Source organism: Bos mutus, chromosome 25 (genome assembly GCF_027580195.1).
Source record: "Bos mutus isolate GX-2022 chromosome 25, NWIPB_WYAK_1.1, whole genome shotgun sequence".
Taxonomy (NCBI): Eukaryota; Metazoa; Chordata; class Mammalia; order Artiodactyla; family Bovidae; genus Bos; species Bos mutus.
The window spans coordinates 22,005,035-22,030,032 of record NC_091641.1 but is presented as its reverse complement, the minus strand read 5'-3'; the positions used below and the strand labels follow the sequence as shown (position 1 = coordinate 22,030,032).

General features: G+C 50.8%; 1 protein-coding gene across 5 annotated transcripts in view; it reads left to right on the top strand.

The window, feature by feature from the left end:
* Positions 1-20,776, top strand: part of POLR3E (RNA polymerase III subunit E) — a 33,389-nt gene extending 12,613 nt beyond the window's left edge. For 2 of the 5 annotated variants that reach the window (XM_070362852.1, XM_070362853.1), the window contains 18 exons: positions 66-143; positions 848-963; positions 1,390-1,472; positions 4,431-4,538; positions 4,868-4,917; positions 5,200-5,319; positions 6,431-6,516; positions 6,781-6,825; positions 6,920-7,011; positions 7,888-8,008; positions 10,864-10,945; positions 12,197-12,256; positions 12,363-12,520; positions 12,993-13,054; positions 13,630-14,156; positions 16,409-16,486; positions 18,719-18,844; positions 19,969-20,776. In XM_070362852.1, the coding sequence (XP_070218953.1) occupies positions 66-143; positions 848-963; positions 1,390-1,472; positions 4,431-4,538; positions 4,868-4,917; positions 5,200-5,319; positions 6,431-6,516; positions 6,781-6,825; positions 6,920-7,011; positions 7,888-8,008; positions 10,864-10,945; positions 12,197-12,256; positions 12,363-12,520; positions 12,993-13,054; positions 13,630-14,156; positions 16,409-16,486; positions 18,719-18,844; positions 19,969-20,025 (2,049 nt within the window). In that variant the 3' untranslated portion in view covers positions 20,026-20,776. Of the gene's footprint in view, positions 1-65; positions 144-821; positions 964-1,389; positions 1,473-4,430; positions 4,539-4,867; positions 4,918-5,199; positions 5,320-6,430; positions 6,517-6,780; positions 6,826-6,919; positions 7,012-7,887; positions 8,009-10,863; positions 10,946-12,196; positions 12,257-12,362; positions 12,521-12,992; positions 13,055-13,629; positions 14,157-16,408; positions 16,487-18,718; positions 18,845-19,968 lie in introns of those variants that run through there. The other 3 variants (XM_070362855.1, XM_070362854.1, XM_070362856.1) reach the window with 3 other exon arrangements.
* Positions 20,777-24,998: the final 4,222 nt, after the last annotated feature.

Sequence of the window (24,998 nt, the reverse complement as noted above, 5' to 3'; positions counted from 1 at the left end):
CCCCTAGAGCCCAGCTCTGGGCAGGGCCGGGCAGGGTGGACTGACGGCTCCGTTCCCTTCCCCAGTACCCCGTGCGTCCAGCCTCGATGACGTATGATGACATTCCGCACCTCTCAGCCAAGATCAAGCCCAAGCAGCAGAAGGTGGGATTGGCGTCCTGGGCGGAGGAGGAGGGATGGGAGAGGTGATAGAGTGGGACCTGAAGAAGCCCAGAGGAGTGATTGGAGAGTAAGGAAGAAATCCAGCAACTTGCAGGGCCTTGAGAGCTGCAGAAGGAAACTTCCAGAAAGAAAGGGGGTGGGCAGCTCCAGAGGGCCAGGCAGGAGTAAGGCCTGCGTTGAATTAGAACACGGGCCGGGGTGGACTCAAGTTCACAGGGCAGGGCCAGTGTGAAGAGGGCCCGGAATGGGGAATCTCTTGCCTCTCAGGGCTGGGGTGACAGGGACCGGGAGACCGGCCTGTCCTCAGGCAGCTGCAGCTCTGAGCCCATTGTCATGTAAAAAGCTACACCAGCATTGCAAATTCTGCTGACATTTGAAAGGAAGTTGGAAATAAGGAAAAGAGAAAAGCTCTTGATGTTTAAATGTGGGTACCTAATGTAGACTTTGGGGAGTGGAATGTGGCGGCAAGCAAAACTACATGAACCCCCTCCAAAAAAAGCACTCAGGCCCTTCTCTTGGAATGTGGGTCTGTAGCCTTTGTGTGGACTGAAGTCCAGGGGCCTTCGGGGAGGGATGGTGTCAGTCCTGAGACTGAGGTTAGGAGGTGGGTGTGGTGGGGCTGGGGCATCCCCTGAGCGCTGTGCCTCGGGGTCCCCATAGCTGGTGGGGGTGCTTGGTGCCTCCAGGTAGAACTTGAGATGGCCATCGACACGCTGAATCCCAACTATTGCCGCAGCAAAGGGGAGCAGATTGCGCTGAACGTGGATGGGGCCTGCGCTGATGAGACCAGCACGTATTCCTCGTGAGTGCCCTGGGCCCCGAGGGTGCCGAGCTTCGCTTTCTTCAAATATGAGCCTTCCACGGCCTTCAGCGACACCGAGGCCCTGTGCCCCACAGCTGGGCTCCCCACCAGTGGCTCATCTTTGCATGACTGGGCCTGGCACGGGCTCGTCCCCAGGGAAGTCGTCTTCCCTCCTGAGATGGCTCCTCTGACCAAGTTCTAACTGGGCCGAGAGGAAAGCTGGCCCCTTGATGGGAGAGGGAGCTCCCATCTGCTGCGTGTCTCTTGGGCCACAGTTGAGTTTCCTCATCCCAGCGCCCCTCCTGCATCACGTGCGGCCTTGGTCTCTGGCTGTTGGAGTTCAGGTGTCGGGGTGCAGGGGGCTGTGCCTCCAGGCCCAGGCCTGAGCTTCCTTCCCCTTGACCCTCGTTCTCCCTGTGCTTCTAGGAAGCTGATGGACAAGCAGACGTTCTGCTCTTCCCAGACCACCAGTAACACGTCCCGTTATGCTGCTGCGCTCTACAGGCAAGGTACCCACTCTGGGCTGCTGCGAGGGCTGAATGGGTCGGGGGGAAGCAGGGGGAGGGCTGGGGCCAGGACAGGACACCCTGAAGGCTGCCTCTGAAAGGTTGTTGCTGAGCCGTGAAAGACGCCAGGATTCTTGGCCTCTGGAGGAGAGGAATTCATTCGGGGTCAGTGACAGGCTTGATTGCTCAGAGCTTCTGTGTAATAAAATTTTATTAAAGTATAAAAGAGAGAGAAAGCTTCTGACAGAGACATCAGAAGGGGCAGAAAGAGTGCACCTCTGCTAGTGTTCAGCCGGATGTTGTGTGGCTACAGGCTGCTAATTAGAGAAAGGGAATGTCTCAAAACTCAGAGCCTGGCACCAGGCCCCTCACCCACAACATGCAGTTTGAGATAATGGGCGCAAGGTGAGTCATCCCGGGCGTAAAACATGACATGAATCTTGAAGAAAGATAGGTTTCCAAGTAAATATATAGGTTCGTTAACATAGGTTAGGAGAACAGTGTATCAGTAAAACATACTGGTTTGTTGACCCTTACCGGTTCTGAGTCCTAGTGCGAACCGTCTTGAAGAAAGACAGAATCTAGGGTAAATGCATAGTTCATTAACATAGCTTAAGAAAAGCATTTCCATAAGGAAAACGCGTTGGTTAGCTCAAGGTTTGAGAAGAGTTAAGTTCAGGAGGAGCCAGGTGTCCTTATGGCAACACAGAATTGTAAGAGAAACCTTTTAAATTTGTATAGAGAAGGGGAAAAAAATCTGACACTTGTAGTTTATTTCCTCCTGCTGCTTAAGAGAGAGATAAAAAATGTCTGACACTTGCAGCCTGTTTCCTCCGTTTGGAGACCCCTGGCCTCCCTGCCTGTTGCCCTCTCAGCCACGGAGGCCAGGCTGTCAGAGGACTGGGGTTTGCCACCTCCAAGGACTTGTACAGATTCTGCCAAACCTGATGGGGTGGGGCTCCCAGGTCATCCTCCTGGGACACACACACACACACACACACACACACACACACACACCCCCCCTCCCTTTGAGGCAGGAGTAGAATTTTGTCTTAAATACAAGGTATTTATGACCGAACAATTCCATTCCTAGAAAGCATCTATGCGAGAGAAATGAAACATCGCCACACAAAAACTTGTACATAGGTGTTCACAGCAGCATTATTCATGGTAGAGAAAAGTGGAAATGATCCACGTATCCATCAAGCTGATATATGGATTACAAAGTATGGTATAGCCATACATTTGAATATTATTGAGCCGTAATAAGGAAAGAAGTACTGATATGTACTCCAACATGCGTGAGCCTTGAAAACATTAAGCTAAATGAGAGAAGCCAGGCACAAAGGGCCACACGTTACGTGATTCCATGCGTATGAAATGTCCAGGACAGGCAAGCCTGTGGAGACAGAAAGTGTCAGTAGATTATTGGTTCCCAGAGGCTGGGAGGAGAGTGGAATGGGAACAGGGTTTCTTTTTGGGGTGATGAGATGTTCTAAAGTTGATTGTGGTGCTGGATGTATTGTTTTGAGAATATGTTAAAATACATTGAATTGTGTGCTTGAAATGGGTGAGTTATATGTTATGTGAATTATCTCAGTAAAGCTGTTAAAAAGTACAAGCTTACTGTAAGTATTTAGAGTTTATAAAGCAATAAAGAAATTTGAACACTTAGGTGATAAACTGGGGTAGAATAGAAGTAATATCAAATAGCTATACTCATCTGATTTGAACTCATATCTCAAGGATATAATTCTTTAAAGCCACATTCCTTTTTTTTTTTTTAATTTATTTGGCTGTGCTGGGTCTTAGTTGAGTGCAGCTTGTGGGAGCTAGTTCCCCTACTAGGGATCGAACCCAGGGCCCCTGCCTTGGGAACACGGAGTCTTAACCACTGGGCTGCCAGGGAAGTCTTTAAAGCCACATTCCTTCCTCTGCCTAGTCACGTATTTACTCCTCATCTCGAGCACTCTGCTCCCTCTGGTGTCGCAGAGAACCTCCACAGAGCCTCGTGCCTGTCTGATTTCGTTCGAGCCTACATTGACTCGATTGAAACTGAATATCTTTGCACCGCCTCCCAGTGCGCAGGTCTGAGGCCCAAAGAAAAGTTAGGATCTGAGTCAGAGGCGTGTAGACGCTCTTGTACCCGGCTCCGCCAGGCCTCTCTCCAGCCCCGTTTGCAGGAGCCAGTTGTTGGTGATTTTCCTTTTGTTTACTTGTGAGCTGCGCTGGGTCTTTGTTGCTGCTCGGGCTTTTCTCTGGTTGCAGCACATAGACCTCTCATTACAGTAGCTTCTCTAGAGCTCGGGCTCTAGATCGCAGACTCGGTAATTGTGTCGCACGGGCTTAGTTGCTCCGCGGCACGTGGGACCTCCCCAGACCAGGGAGCGAACCTGTTACCTCTGCATTGGCAGGTGGAATTTTATTGACTATGCCACCAGGGAAATCCCTGCACTAGCCAGCTTCTTAATAGGATGGGTGGGATTTGACAGGGAGATAGGTTGGAGGATGTGGGGTTAGGGAGGCAGTGAGGTTGGTCTGGCAGAGGCCTGGGTGGGGGCCAGGGAGAGTGGGGTGTGTTTGCTGAGTGGCCTTTGGGGCCAGAACAAGCAATTTGCAGGGAGGGGAGTGGGGGCCGGGGTCGAGAGGCCCTTGAATGTTGGTGGAGGAGGGTTTGCAGGTAAGCCTTAAGAAAGCAGCTTTGAGCAAGAGTCTGGGTTCACGTCTCGATCTGGTTTATGTGCTTGCTGTGTCCAACACAGCCAGATTGGGTTGCGAATGGCCGTCAGCCTGATGATCCCAAGGCTCTAGGACTGGGGGCTGCAGCAGAGGCGGGAGGCAGTTGGGCAGTGAGCTGAGGCCTTTCAGGGAATCTGGGGCCCTTGGTGACTCCCGTGAGCCAAGCTCGGTGGGTCAGCCTCAGCTCCTAGCGTCAGGTCCAAGCCCTTCTTCCTCTGCCAGGTGAGCTCCACCTGACACCTTTACATGGCATCCTGCAGCTGCGGCCCAGCTTCTCCTACCTGGATAAGGCAGACGCCAAGCACCGTGAGAGGGAGGCAGCCAATGAGGGTAAGCTCGGGACCCCCAGCCCTGCGTCTCTCTGTACGTGTTAGCGGGCGAGGTCAGTCGTGGGAAAAGTACTGAAAGGGCTGGATTATAGGATCCTTAGCAGCATCCCCGGCCTCTACCCCCTGATGCCGGTAGCACCCGCCCCCACGATTTTGACCACCAAAAATATCTCTGAATTTCCTAGAGTCTCCTGGGGAAATTGAAAACCACTGACTTAGGCAGCTACCTCTGTATAGGAGGAGAATTCAGACACGACTGCTTGAGGCCTGCCCGGTGGGTGGGGTGGAGAGCCTCTGCAGAGGCTGCGAGCAGGGCCTTTGCTTTTGCAGCGGGAGACTCTTCCCAGGACGAGGCAGAGGAAGACGTGAAGCAGATCACGGTGAGCCCAGGCTCTGAGAGCGCGCCGGGAGGCAGTGGGGCCAGCTTTGTACTGGGCTGTCTGGAGGCAGCAAGGGTGGGCGGGTCTGCGTGGAGCATGGGTTCTGGGCCTGAAACGGAGTCCATCCCTTAGAACCTTCTTGCTGGACTACCTGGAGGGCTAATCTGCCGGGCATGAGGTGGCTGGGAGTGGGAAGTGCCCCAGATGCCAGGTTCTCTGGCCTCCGGGTGGGCTCTGGGTGACAGCCTGGGCCCCAGGCCTGAGGTCCTGGCCCCACCCCAGGTGCGGTTCTCCCGGCCTGAGTCGGAGCAGGCCCGCCAGCGCCGCGTGCAGTCCTACGAGTTCCTGCAGAAGAAGCACGCCGAGGAGCCCTGGGTCCACCTGCACTACCACGGCCTGAGGGTGAGCCGAGGCCCCTGGGCGGCGCGGACGCTGGCCTCCGTGGGCTCCTGGGAGAGAAGCCCAGTGCCCGGAGGTGTTAGCTGTGGCCTCGTTGTCTCACTTCCCCTTTCTCTCAGATTGAGTTGTAGCCACCTGGTAGTGCTACAAGGAGAGAGGTTAGGTTCTGGGGGCAGTTTGTCCTGTGTTCCCGCTTTCCTGCCTGTGCGCCCCCGGGGAGTGAGTGACCATGTCACTGGCGGCGGTGGTGGCCCCTGGGCTCTTGTTGAGTGTGAGCATCTTGTTGGGCTCAGTGAGGCTGGTGTTTGGTTACATACCTTTATGCATTGTGGGCCCTGAATGAAGGCCACATGCCCCATCAGGTGCTCCGTGGAGAAGCAGCCATCTGTCCTATGGCTGAGTTAGCTGTGCACCTTTCCCTTCAAGGGTGATTTTTACTGTACTTGACTTAGAGCCCAGTCCTTGGAACTATATTGAGTAAGGGAAGCAATTGAATATTAACCCATAAAGACACCGTAGGCTCTGTCTCCCCAGCATTTTTGTCGAGGTGGAGCAACTTCTGGAACCTTGCTGAAAGAGATTTTTGTGTTGACAGAGCCTTAGACTTTGGGTCGGTCAGACTTCCAAAAGCTCTCCTGTTTCCTAGTGTGTAACCTTCGGCAAGTTACTTAATCTCTCTGAACCTCACTTTCCTTATCTATAAAATGGGAATAATAATAATGGTACCTAACTTCATGTTATTTTGGGGATGGGATGAGTTGGGGTATGTGTGCAGCCATAGGAACAGAGCCTGGCGCGTGCATAGTAAGTGCTCAGTGAACGCTAGTTTTTATTTTTATCATTGCTGTCTGTGTTCCTGTATCAGACAGGGCACTGAGGCATAGGTGCGCTGGGACTGTGCAGCCATAAAGGCAGGAAGGGATGAGGTTGAGGCCACATGCAGAGGCCTTGAGTGCTCTCTCTGTTCAGGAAGTTGGGGTGGTCCTGTGACCGGCCTTGGAGCCGGACAGTGGGTGCCTGGAGCAGCACGTGGTACAAGGCTGAGAACCGGATTACAGGGGGAGGCCTGGAATGTTAGCTGAGGTTCCTCTGACTCCCTGTTCCTCCCCCACAGGACAGTCGCTCTGAGCACGAGCGCCAGTACCTGCTGTGCCAGGGCTCCAGCGGGGTTGAGAACACAGAGCTTGTCAAGTCCCCCAGGTGAGATCAGCCAGGCCAAGGCTGAGGAGGGCTGCTGAGCCTGACACTGGCCCTGGGAGCATTCCTCTCTCATGGGTCCTGCCTTGAGACTGTGGCCCTTTCTGTAACACAGTAGGGAGATGTGGAGGGGTCCATCGTCCTCTGGAGAGGGCCAGAAGGGCGTGTTGGACTTTGGGGGGCTGACTTGGGTACAACCTGGTTGGGGGCCAGGGTGGGGCAAGGACAGAGCCCTGCCAGCTGCTGACCTGTTTTCTCCCCCGACAGTGAGTACCTCATGATGCTGATGCCCCCCAGCCAGGAGGAGGAGAAGTGAGTAGAGGGGCCGGACGCCTTTCCCCACTGCCCCTTCCCACCCACTAACCTGCCCCTGGCCTCCTAATCCCTTGGCGTTGGTTTTCAATAGAGACAAACCCGTGGCCCCCAGCAATGTCCTGTCCATGGCCCAGCTGCGCACCCTGCCCCTTGCTGATCAGATCAAGATCCTGATGAAAAATGGTGAGTGGGCAGCCCTGCCCTGGGGGGTCCCCAGCCTTGCCACCTCCTGGGGAAGTGGAGTTGGGACAGACTTAAGGAGCGAGGCCCAGGGCCTTTGGAAAGTGCACTGAAGCTGTTACAGGCCACATTAGCGGGGCCACAGGTCCCTGTGAGCCTGGGCAGGCCACTGGCCTTCCTGGGATTGTTGTTTATTTATGAAGAGGCACTAAGGTAGCTACGGGGCTGAGGTGAAGCTTCAGAGGTGAGGCTTCTTAAAGGATTGTGCAGAGCCTCGCGTGTGAGCACGAGCTGTGTTCATTGTCACAGTGAAGTGTGTTCCCTTGCACCGCTTTGTGGTCCCTCACCAGGCTCTCCACAGTGAGGACTCTGAGGCCAGAGCCATCCGAGTGGATGTGAGCCTAGAACCTCAGAGCTGAGTCTCAGGCCTGAGGCTCCTCTGAGATGCCAGCACGAGGGCTGCGGGGCCGGAGTGGAGAGGGGAGCTCCCAGGGGTCCAGGCTACTGGCCTTGCTGCAGAGCACAGGGGCCTCCCCAGGCCCTGCCGCTGCTCACTGCGGGTGGGGAGGTGGGGAGAGCGGGCCACAGCGATCAGCTGTGTGAACTTTGGACCCGATGGCCTGGGTTCAAGTCCTGGCTCTGTCGCTTACTAGCCAAGTGATAATGGGTGAATTTTGAAACCTTCTTGGGCTGGGTCTTCCTCATGAGGCACTCCTGCCTTCCTCCTTGGGTACTCCTCCAGGGCTCAGTGAGAGGCGGGTGCCTGCCCAGAGTGAGAAACCAGTGACGGCAGCTGTTAGGTTACCACTGTCCTGCTGGACTTGTTGCATGAGCCCAGGCCCCTCTTGGCTTGTCTGATGTCTCCTGTGTCCTTCTCAGTGAAGGTCATGCCTTTTGCCAACTTGATGAGCCTCCTGGGCCCCTCTGTCGATTCCGTGGCTGTTCTGCGTGGCATCCAGAAGGTGGCGATGTTGGTCCAAGGAAACTGGGTGGTGAAGAGGTAAGTTCCTTCTAGTCCCTTAGTTGGGAGCGCTGAACCCAGTTAAATTGAATGTAAGTACTGATTTACTAACTGACAAAAAATCTTAAGTTTTGGGCTTAAATCTACCTTAGTGCTTTCTGTTTGTCCTGCTTACGTTGCATTTTATATTCATTTTTACCTTCTTTTCTTGTTACTGTTTTCACCAGTAACTTGGAAGTTAGCTTTCTTGAGTGTTTCAGTGATTACCCTACGGATTTCTCAGTTTAATATTAGTTGCTACTTTTTACCCTCGTGCATGTCAATTCAACAACCTTTAGGATATTTTATGTTGATCTTCCTTTCAACTCATTTGTCATTACATTTGTATATTTTAATTCTGTTTTAAACCCTGAAAGACATTGTTATCCAGTTAATATTCTTTAAAAATTTATTTTGCTCATCATTTCTTTCTGTATCTCTGAGTTCCTAAACATGATGATTTCGTTCTGCGAACGTGAGCGTCTACAGGTCATAAATTTGTTTCCGCTTTGTTTGGAAATGTCTATTTCACCTTTGTTCTTAAAGGTTATTTTTGTTTTTAATTTTATTGAAGTATGGCTGATTTGGCACCCCACTCCAGTACTCTTGCCTGGAGAATCCCATGGATGGAGGAGCCTGGTAGGCTGCAGTCCGTGGGGTCCCTAGGAGTAGGACACAACTGAGCGACTTCACTTTCACTTTTCACTTTCATGCATTGGAGAAGGGAATGGCAATCCACTCCAGTATACTTGCCTGGAGAATCCCAGGGACGGGGGAGCCTGGTGGGCTGCTGTCTTTGGGGTTGCACAGAGTCGGACACAACTGAAGTGACTTTAGCATGGCATGACGTAGCACGGCGTGGCTGATTTACAATATTAGGGATATTTTTTACTGAGTATAGAGTTTTAATTTGGTTATTTTCCTTCCGCACTCTGATAAAATTTCATTGTATTCTGACCTTCATTGTTTTTATTGTCTATCCAATGTATGTTCCACTGTCTAACATACATTTCTTTGTTTCTCTCTGGCTGCATTCAAGATTTTCTCTGGTTTTGGTTTTGCACAGGTCGTTAAGATGTGCCTAAGCGGGAATTTCTTACGTGTCCTGTAGGGCTGCATAGGTCCTGGGTTTGTGGCTTGCTGCCTTTTGGTCCTTCTCCAGACTCTGCCTCCTCCCTAGACTGTCAGTTTCTAGGGGCAGGGACTGTCTTGACTCCCTTCCTCCCTGGTGCTGGGTATCATGGCTGGCACATGGCCAACCCTTGGTAACCGTGACTACATTTAATGCACGCTTGAATTATATTACTTCTAAATTGTATAGGGTAGAACACATTGAATACTCACTGTTTAGGAATGTGATACAAAGTGAGCAATCTGTCAAAGTGTAAATTGTTCTAGATTTTTTAAAAAGTTGTTCATTGCGAAAAGTCCATCATTTTGCAGTTGGTTGGCCAAGAAAACTGCAGAGTGTATTCATGTTAGAACCTCATGGTGGCGGCCTTTCCCTGGAAGATGGACGTGCGAGGTGTGCTTTGTGGGGCCTTGCGCTGCTGTCTTGGGTGACACATGCGTCTGATTATGAGGGCCTTTGGGATGGCACGTCACTGGTTAACGGGACCTCGTCTGTGTGTTTGTGCTGTGGGTGGATGAAAGCCAGGAGAGGCCGTGCAACCAGAGCCCGGAGGCCGCGCGCCCACGGGAGGCACAGAGACTTGCCAGATGCCGGACAGCCAGGCAGCCACAGAGCCGGGGCTCACGCTAGCCCAGCGCCGCACGTGCCCCGTTCTGCGCGTGGCCTGTCGTTCCTGTGACTTGAAAGCGGGCCCTCCTGTGTTCCGTCTGCTCGGTGCTTTGGCCTTGCTGCCAGCCCTGTGGGTAGTGGTCTTTCCACGCCCCGTCCTTCTGTGTCCCTGTGAAGCTGCGATAGGGAGCGCTCCCACCTGTTGATGCAGCGTGTCTGGATGCTTGTTCTGGGCCCTACCCTGAGCTGACTTGTCCTTAGGAAATTGGGGCGAGGCCTGGGGTCTAGGGCTGGGGTGGGCACCATTACAGTCCCGCGCACGGACCACGTTGACTCACCAGTGGGCACCTGCTTCCGTGTGGCAGAGATGGACAGCCCAGGCCAGGGCCCTGTCCTGTAGGGCTTTCGTGGGAAGGTGGGCACAGCTCAGCCTTGAAGGAAAGTAGTAGGTGGGTGCCAGGTGGGCTTGATGGGGCAGGCGGGGCAAGGGGAGCAAAGGAGTGTGTCCCTGGGCAGCAGGGTCTGCGTCTGGATGTGGGCTCAGGGTTTTGCTGTGGAAATGCTTTAAAGCTTTGGCGCCTGTCATTTGCCCTTGAAGGTCCCTGAGCCTCGAGTGCTGGTCCCATTCTCCCCAAGGGCTTCAGCCTCACCCATGCTTGGGGTCTGTCTGATCCCAGCCCCGACCCCTCCTGCCTCCTCACACTGCCCATTCCTCCCCTTTGGGCCAGGGGTAAGGCCTTGGGGGCTGCTTCGTTGCCGGCCTCCTTTGGTGTCTCACCTGCTTTACGTGTGGGACTCACTGTCCTCCAGAGTCCTGGGCTCAGCCTGTCTGTCTCTGAGCCCCTGACCCTCCGACCACGCAGGGGCCTTGGGGCTGGGCCCCTGTGAGGGAGGTGTTGGGAAGGGGATGGGAGAGGAACTCGGGTTTGTAGGGGAGGCTGCTGCTTTCCTCCATGTGGGTTCAGGGAGCCAGGCTCCCAGGGAGAACGGCGGGTGATGGGAGCCCTTGGGGCCCACGTGGGAAAGAGGCCTGGGCTTCCACTTGGAGCTTGAGGGAGTGGGAGGCAGGAGGGGTGAGGACAGGGCCTGACCGGCCACCCTGTCCCCTTGGCAGTGACATCCTGTACCCCAAGGACTCCTCCAGCCCTCACAGCGGTGTGCCGGCCGAGGTGCTCTGCAGGGGCCGAGACTTTGTGGTAAGTGCTCAGCTCTCTGGCTTCCTGGCAGAGCATGGGGAGTGGATGGGGGCTGCACAGAGTCCTGGACCTTTGCCCAGGCAGCGGGCAAAGGGCAGGAGTGTGGGGCCCCAGTGGGGCAGTGGGGAGTAGAGGGCTCTGGACTCTGCCTTGCTCCTCCCTCCTCTCGGACCCTGGAGTCTTCAGTTTCATAAGAACCTTTGAGTTCTTAGCCTGGAAGCCCATAGGTAGATTCTGACCTGGGAGCCATTTGACCTGAGTGGTATTTTTAAAATACTGACTTACTGTCTATTTTTACAAAAAGCAATCAGACTCACGCTAGATTTCTACTTTGTCATAAATAATTGGACAGTCTGGTATCACTAACCCCCAAACAGCAGCCACTTGGAATGCGGCTGACACTCCCCATTCACCACAGTCCCTGGCATGCTGTTCCCTGCACTGTGGCTGTGGGCTTTAGCAACTCCTGAGCTGGCTCGTCCCTCACCCCTCACCCTGTCCTCCCCCCCACCCCACCCCCGCGCTTATCCAGAGCTGAAGTCCCAGCCAAGGCGTCCCTCCTCAGGGCTTGGCCTCTGAGCTGCTGTGGCCTGCACTGCCTGCCTTGACCTTGGCAGTGGGCTTTGAGTTTGCAGCAGTGTCGCCTTGGAGCTGTCTGTGGCGACCTTGGTGAGCTCATGCACAGGTCTGATCACACCAGGCAGCCCTAAGCTGTTTAGGAGAGTGTCTCCATTTTCTCTTTTCTCACCTGGGTGTCCTGGCTCCTTGGGGTACTGAGCATCTAGATGCCTATGTGGTTTATTTTCATCTCTGGGGATCAGGGTGCAGCGGCATCAACTCCCACGCTCACTCATGGCACATGTGCGCTGCTCACCCTTAGCCGCCTGCAGCTCTTCTCTGTTCATGCAGACACTGTCACATGGGTTGTCTGGGAGAGGGTGTTGTTGGATCTGAGTTGTTGTCGGTGACATACGGGCAAGGCATCCCCCACCCGAGGAAGCTTCTGTGGTGTGGAGTGGGTCCAGCTGCCCTCCTGGAGGTGGTGGCCGTGGAGCTTCTTCACAAAGGAGGAGACGGAGGCTCAGAGTGGAAGTGACTGCCCACAGCCAGGGTCCAGACCCAGTCTGCCTGACACCCCTGCCTGGCTAGGAGCCTCTGCTCTGCGCCCTCATCCCAGGCTCCCAGGACAATAGCAGGGGCTTGGGGGACAGTCCTAAGAGTCCTGGAAACACACCTCTTTTTCTCCCTCAGATGTGGAAGTTCACCCAGAGCCGGTGGGTGGTAAGGAAAGAGGTGGCAGCGGTGACCAAGGTAGGTGATGTCCTGTTTGATCTGAGGCTTGGTCCCACTACTGCAGGGACGGGGGCTGAGTGGGGCTTTCGGGCTGGGCGTGCCTCACCTGGCCTCCTCCCCGCAGCTCTGCACGGAAGACGTGAAGGACTTTCTGGAGCACATGGCCATAGTGAGGATCAACAAGGGCTGGGAGTTCATTCTGCCTTATGACGGGGAGTTCATCAAGAAGCATCCAGACGTGGTGCAGCGGCAGCACATGCTGTGGACAGGCATCCAGGCCAAGTAAGAGCCTGTCGGGCAGACGAGGGGAAAGGACTATCACATCGTCCCCAGCCACCCTTGCCTCCAGTGGGGAGCACAGCCTGGTGCAGCTGGGATGATGAATGCCAGTTTGGAGCTGTGCACACTCCACTCAGGTGGACTTGGCTGCGTGATCCCAGAACCCCCCTGGCAGAGGCCTGGCACAGCCCCTCCTGCTGATCTAACCTGACCAGCCTCTATTCTGAGGGGTTGGGGAGGAAAGGGAAAGCACTCAGGAGCAAGGTCCCAGGCTTGTGTGGCCCAAGGCAGGCTGGCGGGAGGCTGGCTGAGGAAGGGAGGGTGGGCTGCCGCTGCGCACCCCCACCATTCGGCTCCAAGCTGCAGGCAGGGACCACCACAGCCCCGCGTGTGGCGTCTTGTGGGGACGTTTCTCTGGGGAGGCAGACGACCAGGGACGTGATTTACAGGTAAGAGGGTTTGTTCTTCTTTTCAGATTAGAAAAAGTTTATAATCTTGTGAAGGAAGCCATGCCAAAGAAGCCGGATGGACAATCAGGTGTGGAGGGCGTTGGCTGGGCGGGCCCTCATCCTAACACTGGTTCCAGAAGGGCTCCTTTTCTAGGGCTTGTCGGGGCTCTGCCTGGAGGGGGTGTGGGGCTCAGTGGTGGCCACCCTTCTGTGCCTCTTCCCCTTCCCCACAGACCTCAGCTGAAGGCTTGTCTAGTGGCAAAGCGTTGCCTCAGGGACTGAGGCTTCTGGACCTCAGGGCGGTGTCTGGGTTCCAGGCTGGAGGCTTCTCACCCTCAGGTTGGCAGGGTGGCCACTGGCAGGGACTCAGGGGTAACCTCCTGGGTCTCTGAATGTGGAAATCTGATTTTTCCCGTTCTGTTTCTTCCCTCATGGTTGGGGTAGCCAAATTCCTTCTGGGTAAGGTGGTGGTGAAAGGCCAGACTGGGCCACTTGCTTCTGCACCAGCTGGTTTGCATTTTTCCTGTCCCCCTCGTCTGGTCAGCAGAGTGTCCGCATCAGGACAGCAGGGAGTGTCCGTGGAGCAGAGGGGCCGTGGGTCTCTCCCCAGGTCTTTCCCTGCACCGTCTCTACCATCCTGAGCAGCCCTGTGTCTTCTCCCAGGGCCTGTGGGGCTGGTCTCTGGGGACCAGAGAGTCCAAGTCGCCAAAAGACAGGCACAGCAGAATCACGCGCTGCTAGAGCGGGAGCTGCAGCGGAGGAAGGAGCAGCTGCAGGCGTCCGCGGTCCTGCCCGGCGTGAGGATTAAGGAGGAGCCCATGAGTGAGGAGGGGGAGGACGAAGAAGAGCGGGAGGCGGAGGACGAAGAGGAGCCCATGGACACCTCGCCCGGCGGTGGCCTCCACGGTGGGCTGGCCAACGGGCTGCCTGCCGGGCGGGCAGCAGGCGGGGACAGCTTCAATGGGCACCCGCCCTCCGGCTCTGCCAGCACCCCCGTGGCCCGGGAACTCAGGGCCTTTGTGCAGGCCACCTTTCAGAAACAGTTTGTGCTCACCCTGAGCGAACTCAAGCGCCTCTTCAACCTGCACTTGGCCAGCCTGCCCCCCGGCCACATGCTGTTCAGCGGCATCTCGGACCGCATGCTGCAGGACACGGTGCTGGCTGCCGGCTGCAAGCAGATACTGGTGCCTGTAAGTAGCGCCCCCGGCGGCAGACGAGGCCTCGTGGAGGGCTCCTGGGCACGCACGCCTGTCCAGGAGGAAGTGGCTGTGGGAGAGAGGCTGGCAACCAGACTGGCCTGAGCCCTGCTGGCTTTGGGGAAACAGCTGTTGGTAGGGTGCATGGGGCAGGGGCGCTTGAGAGACCGTTGGCCTCGGGGTAAATGTAGGTTCCCACGTGGTTGCTGTGTACGACATTGGGCTGGTCAGCCTCCCAGCCCTGCACCCTCATCTGAAGTGGGTGAATGTTAGTTTTGTGTCATGGGCTTTGGTGAAGGCTGAGTGGGTGCCTGTAGGCCATCACCTGTTGCCTGGCACACAGGAGGGCTTTGGCCATGCCAGCTCCCCATCCTGGGGTCTAGCCCCTTCCTGTGCCAGCACCCTACCCATTCCTGCCAGCTTTGCCATTTTTTAAGATGATTTCACTTCTAGTGTCATTTGATCTTCTTGTGACCGCAGATGAAGAAACTGAGTTTCAAAGAAATAAAATGCATTTACCCAGGAAGTGATAGAGCCGGACATTGAACCTCAGTACCGTGGCTGCAAGTCTTAAATTCTTTCTGCTGCAGCTGAGATGAGCTGACCTCCCACCAGAGCCCTCAGCTGCGCCTGGGTCCCGGCGGGCCTCCCTGTCCTAGAGCTGGCTGGCCAGCACGAGCTCTGTGGCTTTTCAGTGAGCATTTCTGGTGCCAGGCCTGCAGGTGCAGGGTGGGTCCCCTCCACCCCGGGCTCCTTGTCTTGTCCCGTCATTGGACGGGGTCCTAGAGGGGAGGAAATACAGGAGCAGAGGGATCTTTGGAGACCACCTCCCTGAGCTGAGGGTACAAGGGTGCCCGGCTGGGTGCGCTCTTCATTCTCCTCCCAGGCTCTGTCCAGACCTATCAGCAAGTCGGGTGAAGTGGGCTGTGTCTGTCTCTTAACAAGGGAGCACTGCCGTCCGCAGCGTAAGGTCAGAAGCACGTGCAGCCTCGGGTGATCTGAGGCAAAGGCCCATCCCTGTGTATGTGAGGAGCAGAAACTAGGGCAGGAGGCCCTGGGTCCCAGGCTGGCTGGCGTGTCCCAGGGGATCTGGCCCTCATGGCAAGGGGCCTCCTTGGTGAGGTCTCTACAGAAGGTAACTGGGGTTTGGGTGCCCTGCCCTCTTTGGAGCCTCCCTTGTCCACCCAGCAAATGGGTTCAGTTACCTGCAGACTTGCCTTTCTCTGACGGAGCCAGGCAAGGCAGGGGAGCCTGCCTGATGTTAGCCAGGCCATCTTGGGTTGTTGGAGGGGATAGAGGACAAGGGACACGAGTGGCCACCCCCAGGACCTGCTCATCCTACACTTCTCAGTAGGGTCGGCATCCCTACTGAGAAGACCCTGGCCTTTTCCAGCTCTCTTGCTGACTTCCCTCTGTGTCTTGGTCATGTCCAAGGTGGGAGATTGCTCAGACCTGTCCAGCCTCTTTTTTACACAAGGGAGCTGAGTTCCAGGGAGAGTGAGTATATGCGCCAAGACTCAGCTCCTAGTGCTACTGCTTATTCGTGGTGTGACCATGAACACTGAGTAAACCTCTCTGCATGGACCTCCCTCGTGGAGAGTGGCTCCCTCTCTGGTAGCAAATGAGATTTAAAGCCCACCTGGGACTATGCGGGGTAGGAATTGTTACTGTTACTTGGGTTGTGGCGCCAGGACTGGAATCCACTCTGCCAGGTGCCCTTTCCACTGTCCCCTTCCCCAGGCACCAGGAGCCTGCGCTGCCCTCTCCGTGGTCCATCTTCAGACTCTGCTGAGCCACGTGGCATGGGCTGCTCAAGGTGGATCAGGGCCTTTAACCCATGTCGACACGGCTTTTGTAGGAGGGATTGAAAGGGATCCCGCGATAGGAAGGCGTTAGGGGGGAGGGAGTGCTGCTTAGACACATCTGAGGGTTGGTTGAGGGTGGGAGGACACAGGATGTTAAAGCAGAAGGGAGAGCTAGTGGCAGGCTGATGGGAAACAGACACCACCTCCCCGCCTTCCTGAGCACGTCTGTGGCTTTGGGCCGGGCTTGTCTGCTCCTCATGGAAGCGGTCTTCGCGCGCGGCTGGGGAGGAGGGAGCAGCAGCAGTAGGTTTGCAGCTGCCCACAGCTACTGAGAGGCAGAGGCTCCATTCCCAGAACGGGTGGGTGCAGGCCGACAGGACCAAGGCAGGTGGATTCGTGTGTTAGAGCCAAGCAGCCAACTCACGCCTGGGCCTTGGTCAGTTTCCCCCACAGACGGCTGCTTCCCCGGATGAGCAGAAGGTGTTCGCCCTCTGGGAGTCTGGAGACATTAGTGACCAGGTGAGGTGACCTTCCCGTCTCCCCAGGAGGGAGCAGGGTGGTGTTCTGCAGTGGGGAGACCCAAAGTGTGGTCGTATCCATTTCAAATTTTCCAGCCACTCCCGGTTTTAAATATTCTGTCTCTGTGTCTCCGTATATTTCAAAACATACTGGATGTGCCAGTGGTGTGAGCCAAAAGCAGTAGTTCCCAAATGTCAGACTGGACTGGCTGCATCAGAAACACCTTTTAAAAAGTAGAGGACTGACCCCCAGAGATTCAGTTTAGTTCTATAGGAATGGGGTAGGGTCCTAGGTGTTTAAGTTTCTACAAAGCCTTCTAGATCATTCTGCTGCCCAGCCAGGCTTGTGGACCAGTGATGGACCACATTTCTCAGATGACTGATGGTGGTAGGAATCAAAAGGATTTCTTACCAGTCTCGGGTGTCAGGTCAGATGTCAGAGAAATCAGTCCTTTTGCCTCTAATCACCTGGACAGGAATGAACAGAATATGAATTCAACCAGCAGGATCTGAGGTCCAGAAGTTTTCCTTAAATCATGAGCTTGCCTGAATTTTAAAGATTTAAGATTTAATTGCTAGACTCCAATAGATCTGTCCTTTTCCAGGTCTTGTCCTTAGGAACTGGGAGAGAGGGAGTGAGCAAAAGCCCTCACTAAGGTCTGTGTCCCCTTTTGCCTCTTAGAAGGAGACCGACAGGCAGGCTGAGAACACCAGAGGGGCAGGGCCTTCTGTGGTGGAGAGACATCGAACAGCTCTCTGTGCTTTTGGCCAGAGTGGGTGGCATCTGGGTTTCCTCCTCTTGAACTAGTCCAGTAATTAAAAGGAAAAAAACGTAGTAAGTCCATATTCTTCAAAACAAATAAGACTGAAAACTGTATGGGAAACTGGTCTCCTGCTTTGCCAGACCAGATTCCCACTCCTCAGAGGCAATCACTTTTTAATTACAAGGCATCATTTTATATATATACACACACAAATATACACAAATTGTACTTCTGCTATTAGGTGTCTCACCTTGTTATTTTCAATGGGCTTCTGGTTGCATTGGTTGAGGATTTAGTTTTCAGCTATGTTGGGAGAATGGACAGGTGTGGGATATATTTTTTTAGTTACATCACATATCAATGCTAGACTAGAAATGTGTTCATTGTGGAGACAAATACCAGTAGTTTACCACGTCCGTTTCTTTTTTATACTACTTTTCTTGTTTTCAGTTGCATGGTTTTCTGAAGACAGACACACCACCAGGAGTACTGTTCTTGAGTCCCAGACGCCTCTCCAGTGGGACCAGCTCCATGTCTCTTGCTGGCTTGCAATCTTGTGTCTTCCTTGTTGCTTAATCTTAGCTTCTAAGGGGACCAGAGGGATTGTCTGCATTCTTCCATGTCTTAAAATGGCTTTCTTTTGTCCTCAAGTATTATTTGTCTGAACTAGGGTTTTGGAGGGCAAAGCATTTTCCTCTGAATTTAACATACTGTTCCATCGTATTCAGGCTTTCAGAGTTGTCGTCCAGTTCCTTGGCCCTCTTTTTCTCGGGCTTTTCAGTTTGATCCACATCCTTCCCTTAAACCATGCTTCAGGTTTTATTCTTATTCTGCATATAGCGCATCAGTGCGTCTCCAGATGTGCCCTTGTGTGGGTTATTACTGTGCCGGACGGTTGAGTCATCCTTACGAAGTTCCGAAATCTCTTTACCTGTTTTTTCTCTATTCTTTTGGAATGGTTAGATCACATGTTAGACATAGTGGATCAAATCTTTTCTCATATAACACCTTTTGTTCTTGTTGGGGGATTTGACAGTCCTCTCTCCTTCCTATTTTTCTCTGGGACATGATGCTTTTCATGGCATCCTGTCTTATTTATGCGTCAGGACTTTAAGCCACTCACTCCTCATCCTGTCCTGCCTTCACGCAGTTAAGGTTGTGGCTCCCCTGCCCGCTCAGTTACCCTCTTGTTTTTCTATCCCACAAAAGTATGTCTAAAAACTGCTCCTCTGCTAATGGCTTCACTGGCATTTTTGTTCTTGTGTGCGTGTATCTTTATTTCTTCATTTTATTGAGGTCTCTCTCAGGAGATGACAGACCGGGCACACGTGTTTGTCTTTAACAGAAGTCCTAAGCAAGGACTTTGATCACAGACTACAGTGTGAAGTTGGGTCCTTAGCTCTGGATTTCTTATTTATTGATGTTTCTGTTTTAGATAATTCTGTAATAACATTTTTTTGCTACTAAAGCATCGACAGGTTCTGCTTGAAATTTTTTCCAAAAATTACCGGGTGCGCCGGAACATGATCCAGGCTCGGCTGACTCAAGAGTGTGGAGAGGATCTGAGTAAACAGGAGGTGGATAAAGTGCTAAAGGTACATCCATTTTTGGTATAATATGCAGAGGCTCTGAGCTTCCATTCTGACCGTGAGCCTACTAAGAACCACGCCGCCCACAGCTGGCTCCTGCCTGTCTTAGGCGGAGACTGACTGCGTGGAAGCGGATCTCGTCTGGTACCCTTCCTGTGGCTCTGTTTACTAATCAGGCTTCCTCTGCACCCCTCCCCAGCCTGCTGGGTCTTCAGCAACAGATAATTGGCATTGGTTTGGTGGGTTTATGCAAAAGGACTAAATTGAATAAGATGTAAACTCCATTCATAGTCTAACGGGTCATCATCCTTTACGGTGACAGGGCCTAGATTAGAATCTGTGCCCCGACTCCTCCTTTGAATTGTGTACCACTTTTTTTTTTTCCCTGTAACCCCATACTAACTCTTGTGCTCCTTGCTTTTACTAGAACAATTTTTAAATCAAATTTAAAAAGAAATAAAAATACTTAATTCCTATTAGGCATTGGCTTCCCTGTGGCTCAGATGGTAAAGAATGTGCACACACTGCAGGAGACCTGGGTTTGATCCCTGTGTCAGGAAGATCCCCTGGAGTAGGGAATGGCCACCTACTCCAGTACTCCTGCCTGGAGGATTCCACGGACAGAGGAGCCTGGTGGGCTACAGTCCGTGGGGTTGCGAAGAGTCAGACACAACTGAGTGACTTAACACTTTTTTCATAATGTCTTTGAATTGACTGTGTGGCACAAATACCATACTCGCAGAAGCATTTAGTTTTAGCATTTAGCATTCAGTTTTACTGAAAACTGCTGACAGAGTCCCTATATTCTAGTATTCTTATATTCCAGGTCCATAGATGCTGAGGCAATTTGTGAAGCACCTTTTCTTTGGTTAGCTTATTCACATATCTTTTGTATCTTGTGTTTATAAAGCACACTCATTTATAGTCCCTCACTCTTAAGACACCCCTGGGGAAAGATGGGGTCAAGACCCACGCATGGCGGAGGCTGGGTGGTGATGACCAGAGTGTCAGGCAGGTCTTGATCTCCTGTTTGTGTTCTCTCCATGAATTGTAAATCAAGTTTTGATATTCTGCACAGAATGTGCTCCTTTTCCTGCTAATGTCTGGAAAACATGTTTCTTTATTCACAGGACTGCTGTGTAAGCTACGGCGGCATGTGGTACCTTAAAGGGACGGTACAGTCTTGACAACAGTTGCAAATCACTAACCCAGTGAATCCAAGCCCAAGGACGGACGGCAGAGCCAGCAGAGGTGGAAGTAGAGTTTCGGTTGCTTCTGAAGACTCGGAGCAAGAGGAACTGACCATCTCTCGGCCTGGGGCCTCGCACTGTCCAATGGACAGAGGGGATCATACTCAGCCAGTGGCAGGGTCACCTTAAGGTAGATGGCTCCCAGAAGAGACCAGCTGGGACCTTCTTTGCAGTACAGTTTGAAATTCGTGATGTATTTTGCTTATTATTTGGTTTCATTCTCATAATAAAGAGAGTGTACACTGTCACCGGCAGGATGATGAAAATCATGGTCTAATATTTTACTTTCAAACTTAATGCCAACAAGATCTGAATTATGTTTACAAGATGAAGAAAACCTCGAGGTTTTTCATATTTAAAATGCCTGGAAGCCAATATTAAGTCTTCAATTACATACCTGCTAAGACTTCTGCCAACTTCATTAAACAAACCAAACCGAATTGTTTCACTGTTGGTTTCCTGTGGCCATCTTACCTTTTAAAACAACCTACTTTAAAAGTCGCAGTCTCAACTGTTTACATGAACCATAGCAAAAAATCAGAATCAAATACATTTATTCTCAGTGTTTGCATATGGATGCAAATAAAACGAGGTAAGTATGGAACAATGTATAAGTGAAGTCATCACACTTTGATGTAAAAAATTTATATTTTGTGTATTTTTAAAATAAATGCTAACACTAACCTGGCATCATGGTGCTGCTGTCTTCAAATGGTTGCAAGAAGGCAGTGCTGCCTGCTCTCAGAGCCTTGTATGTACATCGGGGGACGGCAGCCAGCAGCACTGCCTGGTGGGACTGTACAGTCACATGTGTAATTGTAAATTTTTCTAGTACACATATTAAAGATAGTACAAAGAAACTTGTTAAATTTTTATGTATTTTACGTAGCCTAATATAGCTAAAATATCAACATGTAATAAAAATATTAAATTTTTTGGTACCAAGTTTTTACTATCTGGTATCTTATACACTGTGTAGTCCATGGGGTCGCAGAGAGTCTGACACGACTGAGCAACTTTCACTTTTCATCTTATCACACTCGCAGTTTGGAGTAGCTACAGTTTGAGTGCTCAGTTGCCACGTGTGGCTAGCCCATAGTGACCAGTGTAGTCAGCCCTTGGAGGACTGTGAAAAATTAAAGAATTCAGCTAGATTGGGCGAGACAGGAAATTTCGCTAAAATAAGACTTTGGCTGTGGTCTGTTGGGCAGTAGAGCCACTACACTACTCTGAAGATTTACATGATGGTGTCTGTGTATGTACTCCGCCCCGCCCCCCCCCCCCCCAAAAAAAAGAGCTACAATATTTGGTAATGAAAGTTTAACAGGTTGATTGTATATTATGTTCTTGGTTCTAATTGTTAACATACATGAGGCTGAAGAGTAAAAACCTTCTAAAATCTTTCTGGAGTGTGTCCAGCTATCATATAGCTCTACTCAAGGGGAGGCCCCTTGTGGTAAAGCAAAGACTGAGCAGACTGGAACTGGTGGGGCTTAGAGGAGTCAAAGCCTTAAACACTAATAAAGAGAAATGAGTTAAACACTGAATTCAAATAGCTAGGAAAATAAGAACAGAGAAGGAAATATTTAAAAATAAAAATTGAGGTAAAAATGTAAATTAAGATACACCAATAGCTATCAATGAAGGAAAATGACACACACTTGTATAGACAATGAGATGGGGAAAGTTTAGAGGAATCAGATGATTTATAACTAAAACATAAATTACTAAAAGTGGTTGGAAAGAAATTGCAACAGAGCAGTTACTAGAGAGGAAAAGGGCCAGGGATTATCACAGTTGAATTATATAAAATCTTTATGATGTAACAGCATGTGATGGTCCCCCAGATGCTTATCAAAGCATTGATCTTAAAGTCTGACAAAGGTAGCATATGAATAAAAAGGATAAGCAGTCGATTCCAGTACCTTGTAAAGAATTAAGTCAACCATGCCTATGCAAGGGCTTCCTTCATGGCTCAGTTGGTAAAGGATCTGCCTGCAGTCCAGGAGACTGGTTTGATTCCTGGGTCAGGAAGATCCCTTGGAGAAGAGATAGGCTACTCACTCCAGTATTCTTGGGCTTCCCTTGTGGCTCAGCTGGTAAAGAATCTGCCCACAATGCAGGAGACGTGGGTTTGATCCCTGGGTTGGGAAGATCCCCTGGAGAAGGGAAAGGCTACCCACTCCAGTATTCTGACCTGGAGAATTCCATGGACTATATTGCAAAGAGTTGGACATGACAGTGACTTTCAGCTTTTCATGTCTATGCAAGGGTGATATCAGGGCATATCCTCTGAAGATCAGGAACAAGGTAAGGATGCCTACCATAATTACTTCTGTTTAGCATAGTATTGGAAGTACTAGCTAGAGCACTTAGGCAAGAAAAAAACTGGAAAGGAAGTAATATGTTTGCAGATGATATGATCTTGTATGTAGAAAACTAAATATTTCACAAAAAAAATTTGGATGAGTTAAGCAATGTAGCAGAATACAAAGTCAACACATTGTTTTTATTTCCTTTGTACTGTTAGTATGTAGAAACGCATTTAGCTATGCTGGGTCTTTGGTGTTGCATGGGCTTTTCTCTAGTTGCGGTGCACAGGCTTCTCTTGTGGAGCAGACTCTAGGGTGCATGGGCTTCAGTAATTACGGCACTTGGGCTCAGTAGTTGGCACACAGGCTTAGTTGCTCCTTGGCACGTGGGATCGTCTTGGATCAGGGATCGAACCTGTGTCTCCTGCATTGGTAAGCTGATTCTTTACCACTGAGTCACCAGGGAAGCCCATGTAGTTTTGATTTGAGTTTGTTCGAGGAGGTGATCCCAGGGTCCTACAGCACCATTTTGATCCTGCCTCCCAGAGTTATTGTATAATGGGTAGAGAGTTTGAGTTTTTTTTTTAATGGCTGTGCTGGGTCTTTACTGCTGCACATGGACTTTCTCTAGTTACAGCAAGCAGGGGTACTCTCTAGTTGTGCACGGACTCCTCATTGTGGTGGCTTCTGTTGTGGAACACGGGCTCTAGGCACATGGGCCCAGTAGTCGCGGCGTGTGGGCGCTAGGGCGCAGGTTTCAGCAGCTGCGGCACTGGCTCAGCTGCCCGAGGCACGTGGAATCTTCCTGGACCATGGATTGAACCCATGTCACCTGCAGTGGCAGGCGGAGTCTGAGTTTCAGGTTTAAAGAGTAAGAATTATGGGGATGGATGGTGGCTGATGGTTGCACAGCAATGTGAATGTATTTAACATGTTTGAACTGTACACTTAAAAGTGGTTCAGATATTAATTATGTGTATTTTTACCACAATAAAAAACCCAGAAAACTTGAAATTCAGATGGTTCAAACTGTCAAGCACAAAAAGAAATAAAGTATTTAAAGATTAATATAACTACACAAAAATCTTACTTTGCAAAATTCCAGTAACAAGGTAAAAAGATAAATAGCATGTAATATCTAATTGCAAAAGTGAATTTCCTAAATACTAGAGCTCTTTAATAGGCAAAGGGAAATGCAAAAATGGCTTTGAACAGATTAAAAGCTATTCAATCTTATTAATAAATGCAAAACTAAACAATAAGGAAAATACCATTTTTCCTCTATTAGTTTGGCACGGGTCATAAAGTTTATTGGTATGGCAACAAGCACATGAAAAAGAGGCTCAACATTGGTAATTATTAGAGAAATGCAAATCAGAACTACAATAAGCTACCACCTCACACGGGTCAGAATGCCCACCATTAAAAAGCCTACAAATAAATGCTAGCGAGGGTGTGGAGAAAAGGGAACCTTCCTATATTGGTGGTGGGAATGTAAACTGGTGCCGTCACTATGGAGGGTCCACAAAAACTAAAAATAGAGTTGCCATATGATCCAGCAGTCCCACTCCTGGAGAAGATGCGAACTTGGAAAGATCCGTGTACCCTGTGTTCACTGCAATACTATTTACGATAGCCAAGACACAAACGCCTATCAACAGATGAATGGGTAAAGAAGGTGTGGTGTACATATACAAACAACAGAATACTAGTCAGCCATAAAATGAATGAAACAATGCTATTTGCAGCAACCTGGATGAACCTAGATCATACTAAATGAACCAAATCACAAAGAGAAAGACATGATATCACCTTATACATGAAATCTAAAATATGACACAAAGGACCTTACCTACGAAACAGATTCACAGACACAGAGAACAGACTTGTGGTTGCCAAGGAGGCGGGGGGTGGGGGAGGGATGGCTGATAAGGAGTTTGGTAGCAGATGCAAACTATTATATACAGAATGCATCAACAGCAAGGTCCTTCTGTATAGCACAGGGAACCATATTTAATATCCTGTAATAAACCATAATGGAAAAGAATATAAAACTATGTACGTGTATAACTGAATCACTTTGCTGTACACCAGAAGTTAACACAACATTGCAAATCAACTACACTTAATTAAAAAAAAAAAAATACACGGTTTAAAGATGCATGGTTCAGTAAAAAGGCAAGATACACTCACTTTAAACTATGGGGTGATAGAAGCACATTCATGTACTAGTCTAAGCACGGAATAGTTTGGAATGATATACCAATAAACTGGTAACTGGACAGGACAAGGACTGGAAGGTCAGAAGGTCAGGGAAGATGAGCCAACTCACTATAAACTCCTTATACTGTTTGAAGAAATAATGTTTTACCCATTAATCCAGCTGTGCCATTATGCAAAATTAGATTCAATGCTCATTTTAACATCTGAACTCTCTAAAGTGTCTTTCCTATAACTGAATTATTTTAAGAATCAACTAGCCAAAATGCTATTAATTTAGAACCAAGTCTGACATTTCTAAAATAGTGAAAATTATATACAGCATATACATTTTTTAAATCATATAGTAATTTTAATGAACATCAATATGAGCAGAAT